The following is an 11750-nucleotide window of genomic DNA, read 5'->3' as shown; positions in this document are numbered from 1 at the left end:
GCATACGCGCATACGCTTTATTATTTATCCCTCCTTTATTTTTCTTTTAGTGGCTTGTCATGCCACTCCACCCTATTAGGATTAGGTGACCTACTTGGACATGTGATCGCGACACGACGTGTGCGTAGCATGATCCGAGGGGTCACTCAATCTTCCGCTTTAAACTTTGGGTTAATAGCCTTTAGTTTTTAGTCGAAGGTTGAGGATTTCTTTAGATTCACCCGGTCATGTAGCTGTGACACGACGTGTGCGTAGCAATGTCTGGGGAATCGCTCGAGCCACCGACAAGGAACCTTGGGGGTGATGACCTTTGGTTTCCAAGTCTGAAGGCTCGGGGACCTGAGCTTATCGAGTCTAGATGCATTAGTGAACCCCAACCTCATGCATCCATATTAGAATTACCTAGGGTAGAGTCTGCCTTACCCTATTAGGGACACCGTTCACGAGGGGAGGGATCCAACCCCTCCATTCTTTTTTATTACTTTATCTCTTTGTATTGCTTTGCTACAATGTGTTATGTGTATTTATCTGATTGAACTAACCTTTCGTGGTTTGTGTCTCCATTGCATTCATTAGCCCTAGGAAATAAAAGTTCTGGCATGGCACTCTCTAGGAGCCTACCCCATTTGAATGTGACACGTTTAAATTCAACGCTTCGCATGCGTAACATGAATACATTTCATTCTAGGTTCACCCCGGCGTACAAAAGGGGTCCCTTTAGGTCATGTTTCATTTTGTGTAATGCATGTGTGCTCGCTTTGATAAAATGACATCATGCATAAACCCTAGAGGGAATGCCACTTAGGGAATCCCACATTAGGGACAAGCCAACCCTATATCCCCGTGGGTATTTAACCCTATCTTGGGATTTGCACATTTAAATTCATGTTAACCAGAGAAATGGGACCTGTAGGTAAGGTATTTGACTCCAGTTTTGTTTCTAGATGAAAAGTCCTCGCCGAGTTCAACAGATGTTAGTAGTACCGCCGGAGGTACAAAGATGGCCAACGTTGCTTTCACCCAGTGAGATTAACCAAATAGCCGGTCGATTAGGACACATCGGGGATTTCAAGGACATTAAGTCCGACGGCTATTTGGTAGAAGCTTTGGTGCATCTATGGGACCCCACTTGTTCCGCTTTTAGACTAGGAAAAAGGGAAATGACCATAACAATTGAGGAGGTCGCCGGATTTCTCAATTTGCCGATTCAGGGAACTGCCATGATATTTCCGTTAGTGTCTAACAAAGCCGAATTTTGTCGTTTTCCCGGGTTAAAGGAATCAGCAATACGAGGGTCGGACCAAAATATAGAGGCAAAGTTCTTATTTGATCGATTCGCTTTAAAGGATGGGTTTGAGAGGCACCTAGGAGATTTCTCGTTCACTTCCAAGGAAATCTGGGAACGAAAGAGAGTATGGGTATACGGGTTGGTTATGGCTGGAACCTATTTTTTCTCTAGAAAAGACAAAAAGACAGCCTTTAAGCTCACTAAGATCTTGTACGACCTATTCCTAGGAGTGAAAGATAAACAGTGTTCTATTATACCGATTATTTTGGCCAATATTTTCATAGCCTGCACTGCTTGTCAGAGAGGGAAAAAGTTCTTCTGTGGTTCAAATTGGATTCTACATGTATGGGGTATGGATCACTTCATGAGGCGATCTTCTATTCCCGAGGGTCTACCAATGGCTGCGTACAACTGGATAACTACACATAAGAGGATTAACAGAGAGGGTCTGCCATATAATGCATCTGAGTTTGTGGATTCTTGAAGAATATGACTAATCAAAATATTAGATGGGTATTGGATTGGACCAATTGTATCAAACCTGTTCTTCACACTCAAGCATCCGAATTTGTTCTTTTACTGGGTACCCAAGGAATCACCGCATACACCCCAAAAAGATTTCTTAGACAGTTAGGACGCACCCAAGAAGTCCCGCCTGCACTTGATATGAAAGAGTTTACCATCATTTTTTATGAAGAAACATGCCCAAACCAATTCCCTATGAAAGATCGGATTATTGAGGCATGGGTGAAGCTATCCGATGATGAGAGATTTAAATACGTCCCAGAACTCAAGCAAAAGGGATTGACCACTCCACAATACGAAGACTGGGTAAGAAGGTCCGCTACACAAGGAACACAAGATGAGCCAGCCGAGGAGGTGAAAAGGTTGAAAGCTGTTATCGAAGCAAAGGATAAAGAAATTCTGCAATTAAGTAAGTCTGTCGAGACATACAAAGGGATAGCGGAGCAAAACAAGCAACTATATGAAAATGAACGAGAAAAGCGTCAAGAGCTGAAAAGGAAGTGCGGAGAATTGTATGACCAAGCTGAACATGTTAGAGTTCCATATGCTAGAGAAACTAGGGACTCTGTATTAGATAGGCTCAGAAGTTTTGGCAATCTTGTACGGAATCGTCTTCGTGACATGATGTAAATATTGACAAGCCTTATCAATGAAAGCGATTTCTCTTTTGCACTTATTTAGCATTGTTGTCAAAAACAGGTTTGTGTTACAGGTCCCATTTCGAAGGTGTTGCATCATACTAGGCCTACCCTTGGCGCAAAAAGGGCCCCCCAATAGGACATGCATCCGAATTTTTGGATATCTACTAACTATTGTCTTTTTCTTTTTCTTTGTTTTATTTTTGTTGGAAAAGCTAAGCCAGGGCTAAATCTAAAAGCAAGTCATTTCATATTTTCAGGTAATATTTAAACATAGCTTCTCGTCGAAACCCCATCATAACGCGATCCCGCAGTAGAGCCCAGAGGAGTCGTGTAAACATGAGTTCACAACCAGAACAATCGGACAGGTCTGCTACTACCGCCCAGCCTGAGACTACGAGTTTGGGGGTTTAGCTAACCGAAATGCTCACTAAATTTGGTGAGATGGCTACCGAGATGGCAGCCCAAAGAAAGTTGATTGACGAGCTAATCAGCAGCGGAGTTCAACCCGAACCTGTACCTGTCAGACAGCCTGAGCAAGAGCCATTTGTCATATCTTCGACTCAAGCCACTGTTACTCCACCCTTCCCTATTTCACCCGAAGAAACTTTCACCTATCCTACCACAAATTTGCCATACACTTACCCCCTAATCCTCCATTTTTTCCTACTCATATGCGAGGTCCACAACCCCACATCACATCAAATATACCACCTGAGTCACATACCTTTTGTCACCCTGCTGCTGAGCCATTCCTACCAGACCATACTGTTCAAACCAAGCCAGAAATAGGGGAATCTTCCGCTCCCGTTGATATGAAGCTGCTTAAGCGCCTTGACCGTTTTGACGAATTTATGAGGAAAAGTCAAGGGTTAAACAAGTAAGGAGTTCTGGATTACGACGAGCTTTGCCTTTTTTCGAATATACAGTTGCCTGAGGGGTTCAAAACCCCTAAATTTAACAAGTATGATGGAACAGGCAATCCCAAAACACATCTCCGGCTGTTTGCTAACAAGTTGGGAAAGCCTGTAGACGACGAGAATTTGCCTTTAAGGTTATTCCCCGAAAGTCTGGAGGGGGATGCACTCGACTAGTACTCCAACCTGAAGCCCGAAGAAGTGAAAACCTGGATTGACTTGTCCAATGCTTTTGTGAGGCAGTACGAGTATAACTGCGAGCTGGCTCCGACACGAACCACGTTGGAAGGAACGAAGAGAAAACCTTCCGAGGATCACAAGACTTATGCCAAGAGATGGAGAAAAATAGCTGCAAAAGTCGAGCCACCAATGACCGAGGACAAAATTATCCGCACTTTCATTAAGGCACATGATCCGCCGTACTTTGAAGAAATTTTTCGCATGACTGGATGCTCGTTTGCCGCTATTGTCAATAAGCTTGAAGAGTTCGATGACTTTGTAAGAGTTGGAAAGATTGTTAATGTCTCTGCCCTCAAATCCCAGTTGGATGCTTTACAAGGACAAGGGAATAGTGGGAAAAAACCGCAATTTAAGAAGAAAGAGGGGGAAGCTGCCTTCATCTGGGATCAAAACCCTACACCAAGACCCCGATTTCAACACCAACCAATATATTCACCTTATCCCTACTATCCAAGCCCCTACCCTGTCTACAGTACCAATATCTCGCACCCCCGACCTCGTCCAAACTGCGCCAACCCGCCTACGGGCTCTTTCCAAATATCCCAACCTAGCTTTCAACAAACTCGTCCTCGACCCCCTTACCATCAAAGAGCTCCCCCACTGAACAGACCCACCTATAACTATCTCCAACCTACTGAAGCCTACAATCAAAATCACACCTGAACATTCACCAACCTTGGCAGGCCTTTGGATCAGTTGTATGAACAATTAAAGGCTGCCGGTAAAATAGGCGTGATTCCCCCTCCAACTTACCCGTATGGCATGCCGGTTGGGTATAATCCACAGACTACTTGTGCTTATCATTCCGGAGCGCCCGGTCACTCCACGGCTAATTGTCGACTCCTTAAACATAAGGTTCAAGACATGTTGGAAGCAGGGGAAATCGTGGTTAGGAAGAGAGAAGAGCAAGGACCGAATGTGAGCAAGAACCCCTTGCCGGAGCACACTGATACTGTGGGAGTTATTATGGATGATGAGGAATTTGAGGAGCTTGTCCGAAGCGTGTCAAATAAGACAGAAGTATTTGGGATAATGGACCAACCATTTGTGATAGAGGAGGCATCGTATGAGGAAGACAAAAAGCCCTTCATTTTAGACCTAACCCCATCTGAAAGTGCGGCCTTAGAACCTGTAGTAATTGAACTCCCAGAACAAGCGCCAGTTTTAAGCCTACAACAAGTGCCGTGGAATTATAGTGAGCCCGTTTTGCAAATCGGAGGAAAACCAGTTTTGAAGGAAGAAGTGTCTGTTGTTATGAGGTCAGGGAGGATTACCAGTCCATCCGCCGCTAGTGCCCCAGTCCAAGGAAGCAATTGTGAACCGACTACCAAACCTGCACTGACCGAAAGAGAAGCGTGGGATTTTCTCAAGAGGCTTAAGAGAAGAGAATACAATGTGGTTGAGCAATTGAACAAAATGCCTGCCCAAATTTTGATCCTAGACTTGCTTTTCACCTCAGACTTGCATAGGGATGCATTACTTGAAGTGTTGACTAAGGCTCGTATTCCCAACGATATTTCGGTTGACAATTTCTCGCATATAGTTGGGAATGTACTGACTTCCAAACAAATCACCTTTTCTGATGAAGAGCTGCCTGCGGAAGGAACTGGTCATAACAAGGCCTTGTATGTAGCTGTGAGGTGCAATGGGAAAATGTTGCCTAAGGTACTGATCGACAATGGGTCTGCCCTTAATATTTGTCCTTGGAGCACGTTGGTGAAATTAGGGCTGCAAGATGCCAAACTAAAACCCTCAGAGACCGTAGTTTGAGGATTTGACGGAGCCCAAAGAGAGTCCCTAGGAGAAGTAAATTTGGTGGTCGAAATGGTGCCCGCTCAATTTCAAATAGCCTGCCAAGTTATGCATTTTCCTAGTGTCTACAATGTTTTGCTCGGACAGCCATGAATCCATAGCTCGGGCGCTGTACCCTCTTCCCTGCATCAAGTGCTGAAATTTGTGGTGAACGACCAGCTGATAACCATTTTTGCTGAAGAAGATTGCATTGTAATCACTGATTCCGAGCCTAAGGAGGATGGTAACCGAAATGCTTCAGTGTCTTCTTATCGTACAGCTGATATTGTCTCTGTGAGTTGGATAACGAGCGAGGATTCAAAAGACGAAAGGGTTTTGCCAATGGCCAGTGTTATGATGGCCAAGGAGATGATTCGCGGAGGATATAAATTCAATAAGGGATTGGGGCGCAATCTGCAAGGCATTCTGAAACCCGTGGAACTCATCGAAAAGAAGGACCAATTTGGGTTGGGATTCCGTCCGACTGCCAGAGACATACAAGAGATGAAAGCGCGCAAAAAGGCAGAAAAGGAAGGCAAGTTAGGTGCTTTAGACATTCCGCCATTACGCTATACCTTTCCAAAGCCAGCTGAAGTCATTACATCTGAGTTTAGCCCAATTGACGAAGTGGAGACAAGTTTGACTCATTTGTTTGTGGGTGCAATATCCGAAAATGGCCCGCCAGATGATGCTGAATTCTCAGACATTCCCCAAGGAGCTATACACAACTGGATCGCCGAGTACTTCCCCATACGAAAAGAGTTTCGGTAAATCTTCAGAGGGTTGTCATTTACTAAAGTTCATGAAAACTTTTCTTGCCTATGTAAATAGTTCAATGAAAGCATCTTTCGCACTTATGTCTTAAGCTTGTTTCCGTTTTAATTTGAAGTTTTATGAAAGTGCATAGTTTGTTTTATCATGCCATTCATTCATGTGTCTATTTGCTTATTGTCTCGAATTTCTTAATTTTTTCAGATGGCCAAAAATAAAATTATTTGCCCCTATGGATATCACTGTTCTGGAATCCAATGATGACAATCTCTATATCACTCACGACTTGGAAGTTACGGAACCTGAATTTCAAAGCGAGAGTGATAGTGAGGAGGTATATGATTTTTTCTCAAAAGATCTCCAACAATATGAGGAGAAACCTAAACCAAACCTAGAAGAAACAGAAATTGTCAACGTTGGCACTGAGACTGAGATTAAGGAGATACAAATCAGTATTCATTTGAACAAAAAGCAGAAAGAGGAGATGGTTGAATTTTTGTCTATGTTTCGAGATGTATTTGCATGGTCTTATGATGATATGACTGGCATTTTGACGGATATAGTGGTGCACAGATTACCTACAAACCCTGCTTTTCCACTAGTAAAACAAAAACCCCGTAAATTCAAACTAGATATGAGCCTCAAAATAAAAGAGCAAATTGAAAAGTAGCTTAAGACTAATATTATCATTGTATCCCATTACCCTGTTTGGCTTTCGAATCCAGTCCCCGTTCTAAAGAAAAATGAAGAAGTGCGAGTCTGTGTTGACTATAGGGACCTTAATAAGGCCAGCCATAAAGATGACTTTCCTTTGCCAAATATCCATATCATTCTAGAAAACACTGCCGGACACGAAATTGAATCTTTCTGTGATTGTTTTGCTGGGTACCATCAGATCTTAATGGCTGAGGAGGATAGAGAAAAGACTGCATTTATCACCCCTTAGGGCACCTTTTGCTATCGAGTAATGCCGTTTGGTTTGAAGAATGCCGGAGCTACTTATCAAAGGACTATGACTACATTGTTTCATGATATGATCCACCAGGAGATGGAGGTTTATGTGGATGACATTATAATCAAGTCCAGGAAAGCAGAAGACCATTTGATTGATTTAAGAAAGTTGTTCGAAAGGTTGCGGAAGTACAATTTGCCTTATCATAAATCCTGCGAAATGCGCCTTTGGAGCACCAGCTGGTAAACTGTTGGGATTCATTGTCAGCAAAAGGGGCATAGAGATAGACCCGACAAAGATCAAGGCAATTCAAGACATGCCAGTGCCGAAAACGCAGAAAGATGTGAAAAGTTTCTTAGGCAAGATTAATTTCATTGGAAGATTCATTGCCCAATTAACCGCTACGTGCGAGCCACTATTCAAGTTGTTAAAAAAGAATGTGCCGTTGCATTGGAATGAAGAGTGCCAACAGGCTTTTGACAAGATTAAAAATTATTTGTTGCAGCCTCCGGTCCTAGTGCCACCCAAACCGGGCCGGCCTTTGATCATGTATTTATCCGTACTCGACGGAGCAGTGGGTTGTGTTCTGGGACAACACGATGTTTCCGAAAGGAAAGAACAGGCCATCTACTATCTTAGCAAGAAATTCACTCAGTATGAGGCTCATTATTCATTTATTGAGAAAAGCTGTTGTGCATTGGCCTGGGCGGCTCAAAAGTTGAGACACTACCTGCTAAGTCATACCACTTATCTCATATCCCGCTCCGATCCTTTGAAATACCTTTTGGAGAAGCCGATGCCAACTGGGCGCCTGGCCAAATGGCAGATGATTCTTTAAGAGTTTGATATTGTTTTCACTTCGCAAAAGGCCGTCAAGGGGCAAGCTATAGCCGATCATTTGGCAGAAAATCCAAAGGACGATGAGTATCAACCACTCCATACCTATTTCCCTGACGAAAAGGTTTTATTTGTTGGTACCGTAGAAGATATGAGCGAGCGGTGCCCCGAATGGAGGTTGTTTTTTGATGGTGCCGCTAATTCTTTCGGAGCTGGAATCGGAGCCGTTCTTGTATCTCCAGAAGGAAAGCATTACCCCGGAGCTGCTAAATTGCAATTTGCCTGTACAAACAATATGGCCGAGTATGAAGCCTGTATTTTTTGTCTTAAAATGGCTTTGGAAATGGAAGTTAAAGAGTTGATAGCCTTCAGTGATTCAGATTTACTTGTGCACCAAACGCTGAAACAATGGATAACCAAAGATTCCAAGATCTTGCCATACCATTGTAATTTGCTCAATCTGGCTAGACAATTTCAAAGTTTGGAATTCAGACATCTCCCACGAGCCCGAAATGCATTTGCAGATGCCTTGGCCACCTTATCTTCTATGATACAATATCCAAATGAATTGGGAATCGAGCCTATCCAGATTCAACTTCAAGACAAGCCTGCTCATTGTTGGGTCGTGGACGATTCTTCTGGCAATAGTCCTTGGTACAATGATATTAAGGAATTCATCAAAACCGAGTCTTACCTTCCCGAAGCTACTGCTAATGACAAGGGTTTCCTGCGCAGAATGGCCTCAAAATTTTTCCTAAATGGAGAGGTATTATACAAATGGACATTAGATTTGAACCTTTTAAGGTGCATCGATGAAGATGAAGCTCAATACATGATGAAAGAGGTGCATAGCGATGTCTGTGGACCTCACATGAATGGACATTTGTTGGCGAAGAAGATTATGAGGACTGGGTATTTTTGGCTTACAATGGAACGCGATTGCATAGATTTTGTCCGGAGATGTATTAAATGTCAAGTGCATGGCGACATCATACGCGTTCCTCCCACCGAATTGCATAACATGATTGCCCCATGGCCCTGCTCAATGTGGGGTATGGACGTGATCGGCACAATTGACTCTCCTGCTTCAAATGGACATCGATTTATATTGGTGGCAATTGAATACTTTACCAAGTGGGTTGAAGCAGAATCATTCAAGCACGTGACAAAGAAGGTGGTGGCAAATTTCTTAAGAGATCACATCATATGGCGATTTGGGGTGCCAGAAACACTGATTACAGACAATGCCAAGAATCTCAACAATGACATGGTGCACGGGCTATGTGAGCAGTTCAAAATCAGACATCGCAACTCTGCCATCTATAGACCACAGATGAATGGAGCCGTGGAAGCTGCAAACAAGAATTTGAAGACAATCATCCGAAAAAATGACCGAAAAGCACCGTGATTGGCATGAAAAACTTCCGTATGCACTAATGGCATATCGGACTTCTATTCGAACTTCAACTGGGGCAACCCCCTATTCGCTCATGTATGGAATGGAAGCTGTGCTACCTGCCGAGGTCGAAATCCCTTCATTGCAGGTTTTAATGGAGACCAAGTTGGAAGAGGCTGATTGGATAAAACAGCGTTTTGAACAACTGTCCTTGATTGATGAAAAACGGCTTAATGCTATTTGTCATGGCCAATGTTACCAAAAACGCATGGCTCGGGCCTACAACAAGAAAGTCCATTTGCGAACATTTGAGGAAGGCGACAAAGTACTTAAACGAATTTTGCCAGTGCAGGATGAGGCCAAAGGCAAATTTGCTCCAAATTGGCAAGGGCCATTCATTGTTCAAAGGGTATTACCTGGCGGAGCACTCATTTTGGCAGAGATGGATGGACAGACATTCCCTCAATCTATCAACTCAGACATGTGTAAGAAGTTCTTTATTTGATTATGCAAATTTCTTTTAGAAAATCATGCAAGAGGCGAGGCAAAAGTCAGGCCATCTTCCTTTCCAATCAAAACATTTCATCCCTAGTCATCCCCTTTGAGCTATCAGAACCATAATTTTCGTTTGGCAGCCCCTGAGAATTGCAAATCCCACACTGGGGCAAATTCATTTTGAAAAGAGATGATCAGAAGGAAAAAAGAACCCCACACTGGGGCAAATTTAGTTTTTTGAAGAAAAATGCAAAAGTGAGGAAAATGCAATGAAAAATACAAAAAGAGAGAATTCAATCAAACTGGGGCAAATTTTCCTCAGTTTCGCTCGAAATTGGAGATGATTTCAAATGATGCAGTCTCAAGTTATTTCACACCTCTCATCAAAATTTGCTTTCAAGCCTTAACTTTTCTTGAAAACACCCCACCTGACCTCATTACAAAAGCCCAAAGTCCTGGCTTTCGTCACTTGCTATATTTCTATTAGGAAATTCGCTAATCAACTGGCAAGTGATGTCCATAACGCCTTCACCTAAACTTATAAGGGAAGCGCATTTTACTGATACCAGCAATCCTCAACTCACATATTTGAGTCGATCATGGCCGAGTTTTTCCCTCGTTCTTTAGGTGAAAACCCGAAAGGGCACCTCCAAAAAAAAATTAAAACAGAAGAAAGAAAAAAGAAGAAAACAAAAAAATAAAAAAAAACAACAAGCAAAAAGGGTGGGGGCAACCTTGGTGAAAACCCGAAAGGGCACCAAGGTAGGGTTCTGCAACGAACGAGCACGAGGAGGAACAGGTTGTGACTTGGTTTATTTGGATTTCTTTTCGTTTTGTACCACTTCTGTCAATATTGAATTCCGGAACAAAGATATCCAGAGATTCGAATATGGCGTTTGTTGGCCACAAACTGTTTCATTTTGAATAGATACTCTTTTGCAAATACATTCCTATGGAATTCATTTTTCCTCAAATATTTGTATTCATGCCATTTTCATGGGATTAGGCATGATTGTTTACATCCTTTTGCATATTCATCCTTGCATGACATGTGAATTTATCATACATCATTTTTTCTAAATCATTAAGTTTTAATAAATGACAATTCCCCATGGTTTGTGCAAAGTATACGTTCGGATTCAGTCATCTTGGGAAATGGTTGTGATTCAACGGAGCCTGTTACACAGATCTCATAATATGGCTAAAGGCATTCCCGGTCGGCCTGAGAAGAATCAGAGAGCCTTTGAAGTAATAAATCCAACTAAATCAGATACTACAGCCGAATTGGACAAAGGCATCAAAGGACTCATGTTTACACGATTCTCAAAGGGAACCGGGTCAAATGATGGTAGCAATTTTCTTATTTTTTTCTCTTCTGCAGGAAAATTTCATGCATGGAGGAAAACAATAACATCTCGCACTCAAGTCAGTATCGAAAGTTTTCCAACAGACAAAGGCAGATCGGACAAGTTGCAAGCAGGTTTGATCAAAGGCACAACAAAACGGTGATGTAGAATCAACTTTTGACTCAAAAGCAAAAACGTAACCTTGAAATGAAAATTTTGAATTGAGGCTATTTTCAGGTAAGTAAACTGGAATTTCTCCGATTTTAAATTTTCTGTTGGGGTCAGCCCCCTCGGGTCAGTCCCGAATTTACATTTCATGTTGGGGTCAGTCCCCTCGGGTCAGTCCCGATTTTAAATTTTCTGTTCGGGTCAGTCCCGTTTAAATTTCCTGTCTCGGGACAGTCCCGATTTTAAATTTTCTGTTGGGGTCAGCCCCCTCGGGTTAGTCCCGAATTTAAATTTCATGATTGGGGTCAGTCCCCTCGGGTCAGTCCCGATTTTAAATTTTCTGTTCGGGTCAGTCCCGTTTAAATTTCCTGTCTCGGGTCAGTCCC

At 42.7% G+C, this 11750-nt stretch overlaps 1 protein-coding gene across 1 annotated transcript; it reads left to right on the top strand.

The window, feature by feature from the left end:
- Nucleotides 1-9395: 9395 nt before the first annotated feature.
- Nucleotides 9396-11261, top strand: LOC140015919 (uncharacterized). The gene is made up of 2 exons (XM_072068752.1): nucleotides 9396-9764; nucleotides 11232-11261. The coding sequence occupies exons 1-2, from the start codon at nucleotides 9396-9398 to the stop codon at nucleotides 11259-11261; spliced, it is 399 nt and encodes a 132-aa protein (XP_071924853.1).
- The last annotated feature ends 489 nt before the right edge of the window (nucleotides 11262-11750 follow it).

The sequence above is a fragment of the Coffea arabica genome, chromosome 10c, assembly GCF_036785885.1.
Source record: "Coffea arabica cultivar ET-39 chromosome 10c, Coffea Arabica ET-39 HiFi, whole genome shotgun sequence".
In the NCBI taxonomy this organism is placed as follows: domain Eukaryota; kingdom Viridiplantae; phylum Streptophyta; class Magnoliopsida; order Gentianales; family Rubiaceae; genus Coffea; species Coffea arabica.
The sequence above is the reverse complement of the archived record's forward strand: the minus strand, read 5'-3'. Positions and strand labels throughout refer to the sequence as shown.